This window comes from Rhinatrema bivittatum, chromosome 1 (genome assembly GCF_901001135.1).
Source record: "Rhinatrema bivittatum chromosome 1, aRhiBiv1.1, whole genome shotgun sequence".
NCBI classification, from domain to species: domain Eukaryota; kingdom Metazoa; phylum Chordata; class Amphibia; order Gymnophiona; family Rhinatrematidae; genus Rhinatrema; species Rhinatrema bivittatum.
In genome coordinates this window covers 784,788,735-784,809,565 of record NC_042615.1, presented here as the reverse complement: position 1 = coordinate 784,809,565, position 20,831 = coordinate 784,788,735, and the positions used below count along the sequence as shown (strand labels likewise).

The window sequence follows — 20,831 nt, the reverse complement described above, 5'->3', positions numbered from 1 at the left end:
TAATATGGTATCATACATACACACAAAGGCTCTGTCTCACATGCTCAATCATACACACATATACATACTCTATCTCTCATGCTCAATCATACATATGTGCACACACTCTCTCTTATGCTCAATCACACACACACACACACACGCTCTGTCTCTCATGATCAATCATATATGCACACTCATAAGCTGTTTCTCATGTTCAGTCATATACACACATTTAAGCTCTCTCTCATGTTCAATTATACAGTGGCATAAAACTCAACCAGTTAAACCTTGGGTTTCATTGGAACAGGCAATTATAGGGAGGATGCCATAGCAAGCAATGGTCTGGCAACCAAAGAAGAGTTGAAGACCTTGAAACCAGTTTCCCCACTCAGTATCGCAGATACTTCAGGTCTGGCAGGCCTGGGGGACTTTCTTGACTGGGCAACAGGATTATTATTTCAGTACCTTTTTGTTTGATAATGTTGCTTTTGCCCCAGGCCTCACATCTTTGGGGGGGGGGGGGGGGGGCAAACGGTCCTATGAGTTTCCTGGAACTTCAGCGGCTTTACAAACTGCCAGATAATGAAGCATTTGCATATTTACAGATTAGGCATCACTTATTGGAAATCTCAAATAAGCAAAGTCTGGGCCAGGGAGTTTCCATGTTTGAATCATGGTGTAGAAATGTGGACAGTATGAGGAAAGTAATGTCCAAATGTTATATTCTTTTGAATAAGGATCTTCCTTTTAAACTGAGCTATATTATGGCATGGGAACTGGACCTGGGGATCTCTTTATCAGGAAGAGGATTGGAGAAATGTCTTCATAGCTATAGGGAGGAGGCTTATTTCTACCAACTTAATAGAAAACGGATATAAGATGCTTTTCCATTGTATTGTACCCCTGTCCGATTACATCATTTCTCTCTGATTGCTTCTGATAGATGTTGGAAGGGGTGTGGGAGCTTGGGGGTCCTTTTTTCATTTGAGGTGGGAATGCTCTTATACTCAAACCTTTTGGCAAGCGGTCTATACTTGTCTACAGGGAATCATGGGTCTAACATTCACATTGCTTCCTTTACAAGCATTGTTGAATATCCCCATTTCAGCTGGGGATAGATTTCAGCAAACATTGGTGCAACAAGTCTTAATAGGGGCATGTTGTGCGATAGCTAGATGCTGGAGATCTCTCAAGTTCTGCTCCTCCAGGGCTTTATATTGCATGAAGGGCTAACTCTCTAATAAGATATCAGATGTTATTTTAAGGTGATTCTCGGCCTGGTGTAAATGACGCTCTGAATTTGTGGTTCTTTGTTGGGCGGGGCGGGGTTAGTTACTACTCTAAATATTAAAGACGGCTTTGGGGGTCAGGCAGCTGCTGGTCCATTTACATTGTACCAAAATGTTTCTTTGCATTATTTCTTTTTTATATGGTATTGGTTCGATGTACGGTTGTTTTTGCAATTTGTCTTTAATAAAAATTGTCAAATTAAAAAAAAAAAAAGAAATCTTCCCTTTTGCACTTGCTATTTGTGCTGATATTTTCTCCGGGTAAAGTTTTATGCCTTCCTTTGAAAGTGCAAAAGTATATGCATATTTGCAAGCCCCTCTCCTACCCTATCCCTAGGAATGCCTCCTTTCAACATAGGTTATATTATACGCCTAGTGGCACTACACTCCTAATTGTACCTGCACGTAGGGTGGGCAGGCTTCATAGACTCCATTCACACAGAGGAAAGCAGTGTTTTACCTGCAGAAATGATTTTGAAAATTGCCATTTAGGAGAATTGCACTGCCATTTTGGCAATCTAGGGGCTAGATCAATGTGTCTGTGAGTAATGCCAGTCAATGCCTCTGATGGGTAATCTTGCTGAAGCAATATTCACTGAACCTTTGAAGGGGCTGAACCAAATAGTCTTCATAAAGCTACATCTAGTGGGCGGCAAAGGAGCAGCGTTGGAAGTAGCTTTCAAGAGAACTGGTCCCAGGCAATCACTGCAATATTTGGAAACAACCAGGGATAAAGCATGGAAAATACTGGAGATCAACGAATAATGACTGGGTGGGGAGGGCAGAGTAAAGAGAGAAGCCTTGTGAGAACAGAATAAAAACAAAAAAAAGGAAAATAATATGCATTCATCTGAAAGCTGCAGTAACATTTTATTCATTGATTGGGATAAGAGCTAGCTACTAACACTAGAATCCTGGTCTCCAGCAATTATGGCAAGTGCTGTACTACAAAACGATAGTAAGAAAGCAGCTCTGCATAGCCTGACAGAGGTGCCACCACACTTCAACCCTGATTTCCTGCAACAAACATCAATCACGGTAAAAGCAACTTCTCCAGAGGGGAAAAAAATAAAAGTTCATTGGCATGCACTTGTGCAGTGTGAAACCTTAAGAATAAGACTCCTATAAAGTTATGGTAACACAGACTAAAGAAGAGATACATAAAAAAAAAGTGACTTATTTTCTTTGGAGTAAGAATGATAGAGATACAAGATGTGAGAACTTTTGTTTAACAAAAAGTACAGAATCTATAAAACCCATCACTGGGAAATAGCTTTGTGTGTGTGTGTGTTTCTTTTGAATGGAGGCCGAAATTCTTAGTTGCTTGCCTCTGAAATTGAGGCAGCGTGGTTCAGTCCCATGTTCCAAGGGTCAGCAGCAGGAAAGTACTGCCGGGATGAGATGTTCTCACTGTGGGCCAGGGCAAAGGCAAAAATGCCCCCATTCCTTTCGGCCTCCATATGCGTCCTCCCTACCAGCTTCATCTGGGATTCGCCAAATTGGTGCTCTAGGTCTTGCAGGCCAAACACATTTTTCGCTTCCTCCATAAAGTGCTTGTGACTGGGGCCTGGAAGGCACACGGCTCCGCCACCGAGTTGGCTACCTCTGCCTTCAAAAGCCGGAGGCATCATCATGAAACCTTTCTCGTCGGGCTGGTTGCTCTGTGCAAATAACAGGCTGGCTGCCCTCCAGGCCGCCGGCTTGCGCCCCCTTCTGGGCCTGGAGATTCGACAGCTCTGCCGCTTGATGTGTCTGTGGAGGTGGTCCGATCGTGTGAAACTCTTGTAGCAGAACTCGCACTGATACGGCCGAACCCCAGTGTGAATGCGCATGTGGTTCTTCAGGTCATAGTTATGAACAAATTTGGCATTGCAGTGTATGCAAAGATATGGACGCTCCCCGGTATGCTTCCTCATGTGGATCTTCAGCTTGTCCTGCCTGGAAAAAGAGACAATGAAAGTGATTTTTAAAAAAATTTCGCAGTCTTTGGTTTCTGTTTATGCAAATATACCTGTGCCGCGTGAACACCAGAGCACTTATCTGAGAACAATATTGGTTTTACATTTTCCGACTTTCTTTTGCTAAATGAACTAGCTGTACCCAAATGAGTTGACCCCCCAAATTTTCAAATAAAGCAATAGCTGGTTGAAAAATAAATCAAACTCCCTGTTGGGTTACAATATCCCAAGCATTATTTTTATCTATGTTGATAAGGTGGAGGAAATTCAAAAGAGGGCCTCTATAATGGTGCATAGCCTGCACTACAAACCATACACAGAGAGACTGAAAGAGTTAAAGATGTATTCAGGCAGGTCTTTCCCTAAATTCTGTCTTTAAATTGTGATAAAATTGTTACAAGGTCAGTAAAGAATAACTCCCTTATCTCTTCTCAGAGCATGATCATGAGACTGTATCATCATTCAGCAGTGGACTTTCTTACCTATTGATTCTCCCATTTCACTAGGGTTCTGCTCTCCCAATACCACTATACTGTTGTATTTTTTATTTAACCTGACTCCCTAATCTATCTAATGGACTCATACTGCCACCATTTCTTCTATTCAATGACCAATTTAATCCCCCTTGCCCCTTTCTTTAATGTCCCTTCGTGTTCCCTATGTCATTTGTAAACTCTGCACTAGTGTAATAGGAACTTAACTTTAACCAGATTGTAATCCATTTTGAGACTAGCTTGGAAAAGGTGGAATATCAAATATTTACAGACAACTAAGTACAAATAAATAAAATGTATTGTGTAGAAGGAGGGAAGTGGAGATATATATGATAAAAACATTTACATTTATAGCAGGCTGCAGTAAGGTACAAGAGGATAGCATTTTCTATAAAATCAAAAGCTCAAGAACAAGGGGCATCACATGAAACTGAATGGAGATTCACAGGGAAAGTGAGAAAATACTTTTTTTAGTTGCGAGGATGCCTGGCATGTGGTTTAGACTTCAGCAGAGGTGGAGGTGTCAGTATTGTGGCATATCCACAATGTATAATCCAGCAGGCCTGCCTGAGCCTGACATGAGCCAATATAGTACCAGAATGCAAGCATTCATGGGCCAGACACAAAGGGACTTTAATGGCGGGTCAAGGGAGAAAACCAGAGACCAAGTAGGATCTATGGCAGCACAGTGCGCAGGTACAAGTGGGCAGACTGAGTTGACCAAACCGTTCTTATCTGCTATGATTTCAGTTTCTGTATCCAGACCAGTAGTTCATGAAAACTAATAACCAGCTCCACACATTATTTCTCCTACACCTAAAAATCAGTATCAGTTATGTTTTCTATCACTCGCTCACACCAATGGCCAGCATGAGATTCCTCAGACATCTTTTTTTATTTGTCCCCAAGATTACCTCCTGTTTCTTTGGGTTTTCAACTCATTTGGAATTGGAATAGGCCTCTGTTGAGCTATAGTAGCATGAGCTTTCATTTGCAATTACTCTAAGACATTTTTTTAACCCTTATTTTACATCTCAATTCCTAACCGACTTAGCCCAGCCAGTGCACCTAGTGAAGGGTCACACACCAGAGCTCCTTCCAGAACCCTGCAATCATGGGACTACAATGTTGCGTGCATCATCTAGTGATACAGAAGTGAAACAGCAGTGACCCTTATTCTTGGCATTATGTGTTGCTGTTATGCAGTGGCCAGAATTTGCTCCGCCTCCCCACCAAGGGTTGTGAACACTGCCACCAGGGCTAGTGCTCTTTTTTGCTGCCCTGTGCCATTACTGTGCTGTCCTCCCCCCTCCCCTCTCCATCAGTCATTTTTTGTCTGTCCTGGGCCCACCACAAAAAAAAAGCACAGCTCCCTCCAGTGATACAAACTTTAAAAATTGACGCCCTCACACACCAGAACCCATGGCTGGTGCAACGGTATTAGATGCCCTAGACAAATCTTAAAGCCTTGCACAATGCCCCTCTCTCTGGCCTGATCCACACACAAGAGTTATGCATCTATAATAACATTTTACATGACAAATATCAAAATACATTATTCTGAGGTAAAAATATTACATTTACAAACACTGCTGTGATGCCAACCAGAAATTCCTGAAAAAAACACACTTGGAATCTATATGGTATTAGGCCTGTGTTGTGTTGGGCTTAACTCTCCGAAAATCCTAAAACACTAATACACTTCACCTCAGTCAGTCATGCATGCAGAATATAAAAGACCAAATACAGAATACAACAACCATGAAGCAGAAATACAAACATGCAGACAAAACCTGAACTGGAAACCACAAGAAGCCAGAGACTCTATGCAGTACAACAATGAAAAAACAGAACCATCATCATTCTTCAAACATCAAACAATAAAATCAAGAAATATAACATATAAGCATAATAGTAAAAACAAAACATAATATTATTTCAAAAACAGCTGATGATTAAAAGATAATCAAAAACTCATATACAAATTTTTTAAATTATCCCAAGGATCAATAAAATATTTCAAAACAGCAGACATCAAATAAAACAAAAAAGGATTTTAAAAATTCACGCTCTCCATACCTGGGAACTTTTGATTTCCAGTCACCCTGAGACTATCGTTGATTATTGGGAATGCGATGCACAAATTTTCTCCTCTCTTTCTTATGCAATATATTCACACATGCACAAACTTACACACACACATATGCTCCCCAGGTGTCTCCAAGGCTTCTTTGATTGGGATCTGCCAGCAGCCCTGGATTCTCCTTTTCATTTCAGCTGCTGGCAGGTAGAGTTTCACCTGCAGCCCCATTCTCTCTCTCTCTCTCTCTCTCACACACACACACATATACACAACCCAGGTAGCTCCCATTCTCTCTGTCTCTCTCTCTCTCTCTCACACCCACACAGCCCAGGCAGGCTCCCATTCACACCCACACACCCCAGGCAGGCTCCCATTCACATCCACTCAAATCCCAGACAGGATCCCATTCTTACACACACACACACACACCCTGCCCATCCCAGGAAGGCTCCCATGCATGCATGTGCACACACACACATACAAATGCACACACCCATCTCAGGATGTCTCTCATTTGCACTAACCCACTCATCCATTCCAGGCAGGCTCCAATTCACACACCCACTCATCCCAAGCAGGCTCTCATTCACACAAACACTTATCCCAGGCAGGCTCCCATTCATATACATTCACAATCACATATCCACTTATCCCTGGTAGCCTCTCATTCATACACACTCACCCATCACAGGCAGCCTCCCACTCACTCACATACACATGCAACCCAGGAAGTCAGGGTCCATGGGTCATTCCTCTTCCGTTGCCGCTGTTGCTTCTGCCAGCCTATTTTTTGGTCAAAGCAGCCATTTTGCAGTTCCTCCTGCATGCTGGTGCCATGGTAATTCAACACTCGCAGTGCTAGCTCTTCCTGTATTTTCATCTTGTGCATCGAGAGATGAGAATACAGGAAGCGCTAGCACCGCAACTGTTGAATACTGCGGGACCAGCACTTGAGGAGGAGCTGAAGGATGGGCTTCATTTTCTGTGCTGGGTGGCATTCTGCTTCTTCTGCTGTGGGATGGGGTCCACTGGCAGCCACATGGACTTCCTGTTTACGATGCCAGTGGGATGGAGTCTACCAGTGGCCACCGATGGGATGTGGTCCACCAGCGGTAGCACGGACCTCTCCCTGCTCCTGAGGCCGCCCCCCCAGGGTGTGCCACCCTGTGCAATTGCACGGTTTGCACACCCGGTAGCACTGGGCCATCACAACATCCCTAGCCACTGCCAGCCCCGGAGGAAGAAGAATGGGAGTCGTACCTTGTTCCTTTGCATCACAATGTGCAGCATTGCTCCTGAGCCACCTGGCTAGCTCTTCATTCATCCTCTCATCCACACCCTCAGCCAGTGTGAAATACTCCCACCATCATTTTACTCATATCATATTTTTTTTCCAAAAAATATTATTGGAACCAAATTATTACTTTGATAATGGATGAGACAATTGATACGTTTCAAATCTTTATTTTCTTCTGTTAAAATGCACCAAGCCAAAAATCTGTACCTTGTCTGGTCCCCTTCCAGTGACTTGTCCGGTACACTTGAGTCATAATTTTTTTTTCTGTTAAACATTTGGGTAAATGTGCTTTGGCAAAATGGAGGACTTCCGAATCCAGTATCATCAATCAGGCATTATTCACAAGCACTAACTTCAGAAGAAAAGTTTAAATGAATTAAAAAATAAATTGGGTAATAGTAATGTAACTAGAATGGAAACCTGTAGGTCTTCCATAACCTGTAACATATCTTGCTAGTCCAGCCTTGAACCCTCAGACATTTCTGTTAGTTACTCATATCTTTCATACTCACACAGCCTTGACAATGTTGCTCAGTCAAGACCTGCATTAGACCAGAGGTGTCAGAAGGTATTTAAAAGATTCAGGACTCAGGTCCATAGGCCTCACCACCAGAAGATTTTTCATAATTAAAATCAATAATCACAATCACTCATTCTATCCACCTGGAGAACGATCTTCTAAAAACACATAATTGAATGCCACCTCTAGCTCTTTTTTAACCATCTCACTTCTGGCTTTCTTTCACACACCCTCTCCCTCCACACATCCTCAACTCTCTAGCACCCTCTCAGCCTGGTTCTCTTTCATTCTATCGAGCTTCCTCCACTGGCACTCTTGCATTCCTTCTAGACCCTCTTCCAGCTCTTAATCATCATCACTCTACCTCTCTCACACCCCACATTTGTTCTCCCAGCTCTCTTGTTTTCCTCTTATCCCTTCCCCCGGTTCACTTGCACCCCTCCTACTTGCACCCCAGCTCTCTTGCACATCTCTAGTCCTTTTATGCTGGCTCTCTCACATCCCTCTTACTGTCCCCGCCCTTCACTCTCTTGTGCCTCCTTCTCCTAGTTCCCTTGCACCTCTCTCCCGTACAGGCTCTCATATCTCCTCTCTATTTCCCCAAGGTTCTCATGCGCTCTCTATTGCTCCAATCACTGGCTTTGGTTCGCTCACCAGTAGAATATATGGTAGTGCAGAGCTTGAGGAAGATGAGAGGTGCCAGAGTGCCCCTCTGCATTGCTGAATTCGGAAATTGGCATGCATCCCCTTCTCATCCATCTCTTTTCCTCCAACATTCACTCCCTCTAATATTCATCTCTTCCTTGCCTTGCCTCCTTTTCCTCCCCCCCCCCCCAACACCCCATCCCCATCATGGCAAATTTCCTGCCTGCTTGATCCTGGATGGCGATTCCCTCCTCCTCTATTTTGACAACAGCAAGGAATCCAAAGTCCCTGAAGCAGAAAAGTGTAGCAGCTGTGTCTGCTTCTGCCTCTCCCGCTCCTGGCCCTACTGTAACAGGTAGCAGTGCAGGGGGCAGGAGCGGATGGAAGAGCTGCAGAGAGCACCTCAGCTATTCTGAACTCTGCGGCGTGGGCTCTTTTTAATTTTCATTGGCTGTGCATGTTCTTTAGCTCAGCTTAGGCTGTAGGGCAATGGTTCTCAACCCTGTCCTGGGGACTCCCCCAGCCAGTCGGGTTTTCAGGATATCTACAATGAATATGCATGAGAGAAAATTTGCATGTTATGGAGGCAGTGTATGCAAATTTTCTCTCATGCATATTCATTGTGGATATCCTGAAAACCCGACTGGCTGGCGGGGGGGGGGGGGGGGTGTCCCCAGGACAGGGTTGAGAACCACTGCTGTAGGGGAAGGGGAGAAGGCAACAGAAGTGCTTGCTGCTGCCTCTGAGCCGCTGCAGTCCTCTTGCCTGCCATCTAGCAACACTTTTTTTTTTTTCCAAGAGTATCAAATTCAGGCGATGTAAGGGCCCTGGTCCAAACACATATGCATGAAAATCAGTTCTGAATATTTATTTTTGCTTGCCAAAGTATTTGTGTATACCAGTGTTTCCCAGCCAGTGTGCCTTCAGAAAAACCGGTGTACCACGGAAAAACCACCACACTTGGGCACTACTCTCAGCACCAAGAGGCACTCTTGAATATGTCAGAACTCCTTTCTGAGAACATGGATGAAACCCCACCCTAGTGTGCCTGTCTTGCATGGGTGGGTCCATAAGATAATTTATAAGTTCTTTGGGGCAGGGACCCTGGCTATCTCTTCTTTCCTCAGGATGTAAGTCCCTTTGGTGGGGGGGGGGGGGGGGGGGAAGGTTTACTTTCAGAGCCCAGTGCAGGGGTGACTAACTTTCATCCTGATATATCCCTGGGAGAGGAGGTAATTGCTGTGGGTGCTGTGTGCCAATAAATCACACAGGACGCACTGGGTTAGTGTCCAAACCAAAACTTTACTGAATAGTCAGATGGAACTGGCTCAAATAAATAAGTCCCCGGTGTTTCAGTCTTCTTTTGGTCATATCCGCACTACTGGCTTTGTGGAGGTTGATGTGCCACACAACACTTTTGGTAATGTAGGCGTGCCTTGGGCTTGAAAAGGTTGGGAAACACTGGTTTGTACGCACCGTCAACAAAAGTACATGTACTCAAAATAAACACCAATCAGCTGTCAAAGCTTAGATATCGGGTCCGAGAGTTGGTATGATGCTAGAAAGTTCAGCTTCTGTATTCTGCTGTGCAACAGGATGGAGTAATAAAGGGATGTCTATGAGCAAGCTGGCTGAATAGGTAAGGTTCTCCTAAGGAAACTGCTCCCTCAGCTCAGTGGTAGTGTTCTGATGATTGCAGGTTTAAATCCACAAGGACCCCAGTTAAAAATTGGCTGTGGCACTTCAGAATGTACAGCGAACTACATGATGTCACTTTTTCAGTTCTCTGTGTTTGGAGACATCACATCTTACTTAAAAACGTGAAAGTCATATCCTACAACCAAAAATCAGTTAGCAGACACAAATTCAGTATGTCGTTGATAACAATTTCTTGATCATTTAGGGGTGCATATTCAATGGCAGTTAGCTGAATAGCTTGTGAGCTATCTGGTTAACTTTTGAATATTTCTGCCACTTATTTGGCTAAATTTTAGCTGGTTGACTCGTTGTCCAGCGAGAATTTAACTGGATAATGTAGCGACATTCAGAAGCAGTGTGAAGTTAGCCAAATAACTTATCTTGCTAACTCTGGTCATGCCAAAGAGTAATCCTAAAGTTAACCAGCTAAAGCTATTTGGCAATCTTTAAGAGAGTTGATTATATTCTGTGGTGCTGCTGCACCGATGGATATCCCGACAAAGTTAGCCAGATACATTTATCTGGTTAACTTTGCAAGCTAGTCAATGGCTGAGTATTTCCCCCCGTACAAATATATATTTTAACAGAATACATATGTTGTAATCACTTTCTCAATATTATACCCTTATAAAGACAGATTGCCATACTCTCTAGCTGTACCTGACTGGTACCAATGTATCTAATTTCCAGATCCTGTACCTAATTTTAATCAAATGACCCGTTGAGTCTGATGTACTAAACCATTTCCCATAGGAAAATGAGGAGAAAATCCCCTGTGGGAATGCTATGCAAATTATCAGTAGATAGAAGGCAATCAAGGCATTTTGGAACTGAGTCAAGGAATTTAATTTAGCCAGCCAAGTTTTGCAATATTTTTAAAACGTGGCAAGGCTACTAATTCAATTTCCAATAAAAATAAAATTATTTTTTAACTTTTGTCTCTGGTTCTGAATTCATTCTTGGCTGTGCAAACATTTTCTTTTTTTATTTATTTTCATGTGCTTCCATTTTAATTATGGCTCTCTACTCAAGCAGTAATTTATTTTCACTTTAATCTCTATCCAAACTCATCTTTGCCTATTTGTGTTCAGGCTTTAAACATTCCTTCATTTTTTTTTCTGCTCACTCCCTTCTGTCCCTCTTTTTGTCTTGCCTCTCTCTATATCCAACTTTGTAGCACCCCTCTCCATCCCCCACCTTCTGCCTCAGGTCCATCCCCACCTTGTCTCACTTCCCACCATATTTCACCCTTTTGTCTCAGTCCTCTCTTATTTAAATTTCTGTCTAACATCCCTCCCTTCCCTATCTTGTGTGTCTTTCATCTTCCTCCCTACCTTCTGTATCACTCTTCTTTCATCCACTTCTGTTTTTCTGTTGGGCTTCATGGTCTTCCATAAGTACCTTCTTTGGCTCCTTGAAGCCACCTTGGAACAAGCTATGACCTCAAGAACTGGCATACGGGCCGATACAGTAAAGTCCGCGGGAGAGCGGGCGAATGCCCGGCTCTCCCGGCGCGCGCACAGGCCACTCTCCTGTGCACGCGATTCAGTATGCAAATTAGGCCCGGCGGTAAAAACAGGTAAAAGGAGGCGCTAGGGACACTAGCACGTTCCTAGCGCCTCCTTTTGGATCGGAGCGGCGGCTGTCAGCGGGTTTGACAGCTGACGCTCAATTTTGCCGGTGTCGGTTCTCAAGCCCGCTGACAGCCACGGGTTCAGAAAACGGATGCCGGCAAAATTGAGCATCCAGTTTTCGACCCGTGAGCCGACTTCAAATTTATTTTTTTTTTTAACTTTTGGGACCTCCGACTTAATATCGCCATTATATTAAGTCGGAGGGTGCACAGAAAAGCAGTAAAACTGCTTTTCTGTGCACCCTTTCCTGGTGCCCAAAGAAATTAGCGCCTACCTTTGGGTAGGCGCTAATTTCTAAAAGTAAAATGTGCAGTTTGGCTGCACATTTTCCTTTTTGAATCGCGCAGGAATACCTAATAGGGCCATCAACATGCATTTGCATGTTGCGGGCGCTATTAGGTTTGGGGGGGGGGGGGGGGTGGACGCGCGTTTTCGGCCCCTTACTGAATAAGGGGTAATGCTAGCGCGTCGAAAACGCGCATCCAATCGAGGGTTAACAGTGCACTCCATCGGATAGTCGGAGTGAACTGTACTGTATCGGCCCATATGTACTTTAGCTCTCTCTGCTATTGTACCAGCTATGACCTCAGGAGGGCCACAGTCCTGCAGCGCTCTCTGTTATAATACCAGCTCTAGCCCCGGCAGCTACAATACTACTGTAATACTTCTGCCAAATCCCTACTTATAGGCTAAGCAAGGGGAAGAGAAGCACTCTGACTCTTTGTGAACCATTTCTCCAGGCTCTGTACATGCTTGGCTTCTCTCTGGGAAAACATGGAGTCAAGCCACAGTGCGACCTTTGGCTTCCTAGCTCTACCTAAACTGAATAAATTCTGAACATGACATTATATAGTACACAAAACTAAAGGCAGATGTGTGAAATAAGGTACGCCTGGTCAAACCTAAATAATTCCAAAAAGAAGTAACGATTTTCAAGTTAGATCATTTGAATTTGAGAATGTGAATATAATACAGGACCCCGACACGGCGGTGTTTCACCGGTGGGGCTGCGTCGGGAGGGACCCGAGAGCAATGTCTTGAAGTGAGCAATAAGGAAGGCGCAGTCGTGACAGACCGCGGGGGGGGGGGGGGGGGAATCGGCCAACGCAGAACGTGCCGCGGCAGGAGGACCGGCTTTTACCGAGCCATAAGAGACTTTAGAATTGCAGTGATCAGTGCAAAGAAAAAAACGGCTATTTTTCAACAAGAAATGAAATGGAAGCGAGTGGACCCATTCAAAGTAAATCCTATATGGCAGGGAGGAGTGACTCTTCTGTAGTGAAGCTAGTTTGGGCAAGTACAAGTTACACTGTCTTGTAGTGGTGCAGGAATTTGCGCAGCAGCAGCAGCAGCAGCAGGCTTTTACTGTCAGTAAAGCTAGCAGACTAGCTTCACTATAGAAGAGTCACTCCTCCCTGCCAAATAGGATTTACTTTCAAGGGGTTCACTCGTTTACGTACCTTATTTCACACATCTGCCTTTTGTTTTGTTGCTTTATGTGTGATTTCTCTGCTCCACCATTACTGCATTTATAGGACACACCAGAAGCTTTCCTGACAGCAGTCAGTTTTCAACTGCATAGTTATCTTGCCTGTGCTAACAGAATGTATTTCTGAATCAGCAAATTGGACACATTTTCACTAGGCCCTGCCAGCAGTACTTACTTATTTCATTCATTCAACCTGCATAAACTATATCTAGTTTAAGGTTCCAAATAGGACTCCAGCGTAAAATGGAGCTCATTTTTTCCTGCTCATTTATGACATCCACATGCCACTAGATGGCGCAAGAGCTTTTATTTAAAGTTTGATTCTCAAAATGTTAGCTGCTCAGGTTTCTCAGAACATACAAAAGATTTAGTGAACTCACATTTTCAATGACAAAAAAGTAGTCTGCAGGGAAAGAAAAAATGACCCATGGCTTCAAATATCATCCCTGAACTCATATAAAATAATTTTTTTGGGGTGAACTTCCTCCAATATACAGGCCAATACAGAATAACGCGCGGGAGAGCCAGCGAGTGCCCGCTCTCCCGGCGCGCACACAGGCCACTCTCCTGGGCACGCGATTCAGGAGGGTGGCCTATGCAAATTAGGGCCCGTGGTAAAAAGAGGAGCTAGGGATACTAGCGCATCCCTAGTGCCTCCTTTTTGACAGGAGCGGCAGATATCAGCAGATTTGACAGCCGACGCTCAATTTTGCCGGCATCAGTTCTCAAACCCGCTGACAGCCACGGGTTCGGAAAACGGACGCCGGCATAATTGAGCGTCTGTCTTCCGACCCGCAGGCCGCGGGCCAATTTTAAATTTTTTTTTTAAATTTTTATTTTTTTTTATTTTTGGGGCCTCGGACTTAATATCGCTATGATATTAAGTTGGAGGGTGTACAGAAAAGCAGTTTTTTCTGCTTTTCTGTACACTTCCCTGGCGCCAGCAGAAATTAACGCCAGCCTTTGGGCAGGCGTTAATTTTTGAAAGTAAAATGTGCGGCTTGGCTGCACATTTTGCTTTCTGGATCACGTGGGAATAACTAATAGGGCCATCAACATACATTTGCATGTGCGGGCGCTATTAGTTTCGGGGGGGGGGGGGGGGGGGTTGGCCGCGTGTTTTCAACACGCTATTACCCCTTACTGTCACATATGGGCAGTGCGCTCCACTGTACTGTATTGGCCCAATAATATGGTTCTAGGTTTGAATCTGCCCATATGTGACTCAAATTTACTGAAAGTTCATATTTATGCAAGTATTATTATTATTAATTTTTTTTTTTTTACCAAATTTGGATGGGAATATTCACAGGTTTGCACCTACATTCAGTGTTTGAGGAGTTGTTATGCTTTTGAAATTTTCAAACACTGAATATAGGTGCAAACCTGTGAATATTCCCATCCAAAATTTGGTAAAAAAAAATAAAATCCAAACAGAACAAATATGGGGCCAATGTAATAAAACTCATACTAACATCACAGTTGAATTTTAGCATGGGTTTTACTTTATGCCGGTGTAAAAAAACTGGTAGCCCCACAGGATGCAAGAAGTTAATGACATGCAAATAGACCAAGAGTAAAAAAAAAAAAGAAAGGGTGCTGAACATTAAAAATATATTTTGCATGGGCCATTTGCATACCAATCAGTGCTAAAAACAACTTTCAAAAAATGTCACCAGCCCGCCCCCTCTCTCCCATCCACCCAAGTTAAAAAAAAACGAGCTCGTTTAATGTTAATTTATTTATTCCTTCACTGGAAGTCAACTTCTGAACAGGTCTTAGTCCTTTCGCTGACAGTAGTCAGTGGAGGAGGGTTCAATCAGTGGCCAGTGAAAGAGTGAATACATGAATATTAAATGAGCTACAGTGCAGAGCTTGACAGCAACCCTGGTGGGAGGAGCTTACGTTTCTTCTCCTCCTCTGGGGCTTCCTTGGGAACTGGGAGAGTGGGAGGGAATTCAGAATTTTGGCCACTACTTTAAGTGTTTGAACTTGGGTGGCAGAGAAGGGTCTCCTTCCACAGTCTGCAACCCGGTCAGTTTTTTTTAACTTGAATGGGTGGGTGGGAGGGGGTGAGAGGAAGGAGGATCTGCCCTACTTAGCTCTCTGCCTTAAGAAGCTTAACTTTTGCTCTGACCAAGGAGTTAAATTTCCCACGGTATAAAAAGCCACGTTAGAAAGTCTCCCCACTAATTCACTTTTCTGAATTGGGTAATAAATTAATTGCCCTGCAATCTGCATGAAGATGTGCTAATCTAGAACAGCTTTTACCCTGGGTTTTAATGTTTGTTTGGTTTTCAGTGCTAAAGCTCTTACTACATTCAGGAGTTAGGTTAATATGAAAAACTAGTGCTAAAACAGGAATTGAAAGCCATGCTAGGGTAGGCTTGGCTTATTATACTGGCCTTGTGGAGTTTGCAATCAAATCACAAATGCCTCAGTTTTCTCTTTTGATTTGTGGTCTGTCCCAGTCTAGCTTTGATTATTGAAACCTCTTGTTTCAGTTGGGGTTTGGATGTAATTCAGAGAAGTTTGTCTGTCAAATCTTGGTATTAATTTAAGCTTTAAACATGTAAAACCTTTCGAAAATTCAGTCCTATAAAGTAAATTCCCAAAGGAGTTACACACATAAAAGCAACAGTTTTCAAAAGCCCATTTGCGCGTATAAAACCGTTTTATTCACAAAAATCCTTTTGAAAATTACCTCTATACTTTTTGATTTTAAAAAAGCATAAGAACATAAGAACATAAGAAATTGCCATGCTGGGTCAGACCAAGGGTCCATCAAGCCCAGCATCCTGTTTCCAACAGAGGCCAATCCAGGCCATAAGAACCTGGCAATTACCCAAACACCAAGAAGATCCCATGCTACTGATGCAATTAATAGCAGTGGCTATTCCCTAAGTAAACTTGATTAATAGCAGTTAATGAACTTCTCCTCCAAGAACTTAGCCAATCCTTTTTTAAACCCAGCTACACTAACTGCACTAACCACATCCTCTAGCAACAAATTCCAGTGCTTTATTGTGCGCTGAATGAAAAAGAATTTTCTCCGATTAGTCTTAAATGTGCTACTTGCTAACTTCATGGAATGCCCCCTAGTCCTTCTATGATCTGAAAGTGTAAATAACTGATTCACATCTATTCGTTCAAGATCTCCAATGATCTTAAAGATCTCTATCATATCCCCCCTCAGCCGTCTCTTCTCCAAGCTGAACAGCCCTAACCTCTTCAGCATTTCCTTATAGGGGAGCTGTTCCATCCCCTTTAGCATTTTGGTTGCCCTTCTCTGTTCCTTCTCCAGCGAAACTATATTTTTTTTGAGTTGCGGCGACCAGAATTGTACACAGTATTCAAGGTGCAGTTTCACCATGGAGCGATACAGATGCATTATAACATTTTCCATTTTATTAACCATTCCCTTCCTAATACTTCCTAACATTCTGTTTGCTTTTTTGAATGCTGCAGCACACTGTGCCAATGATTTTAAAGTATTATCCACTATGATGCCTAGATCTTTTTCCTGGGTGGTAGCTCCTAATATGGAACCTAACATCGTGTAACTACAGCAAGGGTTATTTTTCCCTATATGCAACACCTTGCACTTGTCCACATTAAATTTAATCTGCCATTTGAATGTCCACTCTTCCAGTCTTGCAAGGTCCTCCTGTAATGTATCACAATCCGCTTGTGATTTAACTACTCTGAATAATTTTGTATTGTCCACAAATTTGATAGCCTTACTCATCGTATTCCTTTCCAGATCATTTATATATATACAAGCCGTTAAGCCCGTTAAAACGGGCTACATTACATTTTTTTTTCAGTCCATTTTCTAACACAGCACCCTTCTACACTTTTTCTCCCTCTCTCCCCCTTCCCCTCGTTCACTCCTCCCCTTTCCTCCACTCAGTCTTACTCACCCTCTGTCTCCCACTGCCTCCTTCCCCTCACTTTCACCTCCCTCCCCTTCCCTCAGTCACTCCCACCTCTCTCCCCTTCCCTCAGTCACTCCCCACCCTCTCTCAATCCCATCCCCTCCCCCTCAGCCCTCCTCCACTCCCTTTTTTTCTGCTCCACAACTTCTTACCATTCCACTTACTCACATCCCTGTCTCTCACCTCTCCCTCATTTTCCCTCTCCCCTTTCCACTTACTCACATCCCTGTCTCTCACCTCTCCCTCATTCTCCCTCTCCCCTCACTCTTCCCCACCCCCTACCTCCCTCCCACACACTCACCCACTCCTCTCTCCCTCTCACTCAGTCCCTCCCCCTCCCTCCCTCCCTCTCACTCAGTCCCTCCCTCCCCCTCACTCAGTCCCTCCCTCCCTCCCACTCTCCCTCCCACTCCCTCCCTCCCTCTCACTCAGTCTGTCCCTCCCTCTCTCTCTCTCTCCTCCCTCCTTCGCTACTGGCCGCTGTCGCCGCCGCTGCCACCCGCTGCCGCCGCCGCTGCCACTCGACGCCGCCATGTTTTATTTTTTCTGACGCTGGCTGAGACCGACGTGCTCGCCCGCACATGCGAGGTAGAGCTGGTCTCTACTGTGCATTTGCGGCACGTCGGTCAACCTTCAATTATTAGGTTGATCTTGAAAAGCATCGGTCCAAGTACAGATCCCTGAGGCACTCCACTGTTTACCCTTTTCCACTGAGAAAATTGACCATTTAATCCTACTCTCTGTTTCCTGTCTTTTAAGCAATTTGTAATCCATGAAAGGACATCGCCTCCTATCCCATGACTTTTTAGTTTTCTTAGAAGCCTCTTATGAGGGACTTTGTCAAATGCCTTCTGAAAATCCAAATATTCTACATCTACCGGTTCACCTTTACCCACATGTTTATTAACCCCTTCAAAAAAATGAAGCAGATTTGTTAGGCAAGACTTCCCTTGGGTAAATCCATGTTGACTGTGTTCCATTAAACCATGTTTTTCTATATGCTCTATGATTTTGATCTTTAGAATAGTTTCCACTATTTATCTCAGCACTTAAGCCAGGCTCACTGGTCTATAGTTACCGGGATCGCCCCTGGACCCTTTTTTAAATATTGGGGTTACATCGGCCACCTTCCAGGCACAATGGATGAATTTAATGATAGGTTACAAATTTTAACTAATAGATCATAAATTTCATTTTTTAGTTCCTTCAATACCCTAGGATGCATACCATCCAGTCCAGGTGATTTGCTACTCTTTAGTTTGTCAATCTGGCCTACAATATCTTCCAAGTTCACAGTGATTTGGTTCAATTCATCTGACTCATCACCATCTCTGGAACTAGTATCTCCCCAACATTCTCATTAGTAAACATGGAAGCAAAGAATTCATTTAGTCTTTCTGCAATGGCCTTATCTTCCATAAGAACCCCTTTAAGCCCTCGGTTATCTAATGGTCCAACCGACTCCCTCACAGGCTTCTTGCTTCGGATATATTTTAAAAAGTTTTTGTTATGAGTTTTTGCCTCTATGGTCAACTTCATTTCAAATTCTGTCTTCACCTGCCTTATCAATGTTTTACACAACTTGACAATGCTTATGTTTTATCCTATTTTCTTCAGATGGATCCTTCTTCCAATTTTTGAAGGATTTTTTTTTTGGCTAAAACAGCTTCTTTCACCTCACCTTTTTACCATGACGGTAATCATTTTGCCTTCCTTCCCCCCTTCTTAATGCATGGAATACATCTGGACTGCACCTCTAGGATTATATTTTTAAATAATGTCCATGCCTGTTGAACACTTTTAACCTTTGCAGCTGCACCTTTCAGTTTTTTTATAACTATTTTCTTCATTTTATCAAAGTTTCCCTTTTGAAAGTTTAGTGTTAGAGCTGTAGATTTACTTATTGTTCCCCTTCCAGTTATTAGTTAAAATTTGATCATGTTATGATCACTATTGCCAAGTGGCCCCACCACCATTACCTCTCTCACCAAATCCTGCGTTCCACTAAGAATTAAATCTAAAATAGCTCCCTCGCTTGTTGGTTCCTGAACCAATTGCTCCATGAAGCAGTCATTTATTACATCCAGGAACTTTATGTCTCTAGCAAGTCCTGATGTTACATTTACTCAGTCAATATTGGGGTAATTGAAATCTCCCATTATTATTGCACTGCCAAATTGGTTTGCTTCCCTGATTTATCTTAGCATTTCATCATCTGTCTGACCATTTTGCCCAGGTGGAAAGTAGTATACTCCTATAACTATACTCTTGCCCAACACACATGGGATTTCTACCCATACAGATTCTACTGAACATTTAGTCTCTTGTATGATCTTTATCCTGTTGGACTCTATACCCTCCCAGACATAAAGAGCCACACCCCCACCAAGTTGATCCTCCCTATCATTGCGATATAATTTGTACCCTGATATAGCACTGTCCCTTTGGTTATTCTCCTTCCACCAAGTCTCTGTGATGCCAATTATGTCAATCTCTCTAACTCTCCCATCTTACCTCTTAGACTTCTGGCATTGGCATACAGCCATTTCAAAGTGTGTTTTTTGTTTGTTTTAACAACCTGCTTTTCAGTTGTTAGGGATATTTTGGAAATTATTAGCTTCAGTGATTTTTTACATATAGGTACATGAACTACGTTTGCTTTTATTGGAACCTCTCTGTTGGGATGCCCTAACTCTCCTGTTTCATTAGTATCCTTCAAGGATACATTTCTCCGAACCGTGCACTGCTGAGTGACTGTCGGCTTTCCCCCTTGTTCTAGTTTAATAGCTGCTCTATCTCCTTTTTGAAAGTTAGTGCCAGCAGCTTGGCTCCACTCTGGTTAAGGTGGAGCCCATCCTTTCAGAAAAGTCTCCCCCTTCCCCAAACATTTCCCCATTTCCTTACAAAACTGAATTCCCTGCACCATTGTCTCATCCACGCATTGAAACTCTGGAGCTCTGCCTGCTTCTGGGGACCTGCACATGGAACAGGAAGCATTTCAGAGAATGCAACCCTGGAGGTTCTGGATTTCAATTTTCTACCTAAAATCCTAAATTTAGCTTCCAGAACCTCTCTCCCACATTTTCCTATGTCGTTGGTGCCCACATGTACCACGACAGCCGGCTCCTCCCCACCATTGTCTATAATTCAGCTAGGTGACGCGTGAGGTCTGCTACCTTCGCACCAGGCAGGCAAGTTACCAGGCGGTCTTCATGTCCACCAGCCACCCTGCTATCTACATTTCTAATAATTGAATCACCAACTATGATGGCCAGCCTAAGCCTTCCCTCCTGGGCAGTAGCCGTGGGAGACTTGTCCTCAGTGTGAGAGGACAATACATCACCTGGAGCACAGGTCCTTGATACAAGATCACTTCCTGCTACACCAGGTTGATGTTCTCCTACTGGGAGACCTTTCTGATCCAAGGCTTGGCTACTATGTCCCTGAAGGTCTCATCAATGTACCTCTCTGTCTGCCTCAGCTCCTCCAAGTCTGCTACTCTAGCTTCCAGAGATTGGACTCATTCTGTGAGAGCCAGGAGCTCTTTGCATTGAGTGCACACGTACAATCTCTCACCGGCGGGTAAAAAATCATACATGTGACACTCAATGCAAAAGACTGGAAAGCCCCCCTCTTGCTGCTGGACTGCTGGCTTCCCAGGATAATTTTCAAAACATAGTTACACACATACGTTTGCTTTGATAATTAGTGTAACCTATGTGCATATTTGCCAGCTAATTCATGCAAAATATTACACAATTACCACCATAAGGCAAAGAAGGCAGTATTATTATAGAAGCTTTG

The 20,831-nt window shown here is 43.5% G+C and overlaps 1 protein-coding gene across 2 annotated transcripts in view; it reads right to left on the bottom strand.

Moving 5' to 3' along the window:
• Positions 1-2,122: 2,122 nt before the first annotated feature.
• The window catches only part of ZBTB7C (zinc finger and BTB domain containing 7C), a 272,974-nt gene continuing 254,265 nt past the window's right edge, over positions 2,123-20,831 (bottom strand). For both annotated transcript variants that reach the window (XM_029580431.1, XM_029580422.1), the window contains exon 3: positions 2,123-3,209. In XM_029580431.1, the coding sequence (XP_029436291.1) occupies positions 2,588-3,209 (622 nt within the window). In that variant the 3' untranslated portion in view covers positions 2,123-2,587. The remainder of the gene's footprint in view (positions 3,210-20,831) is intronic.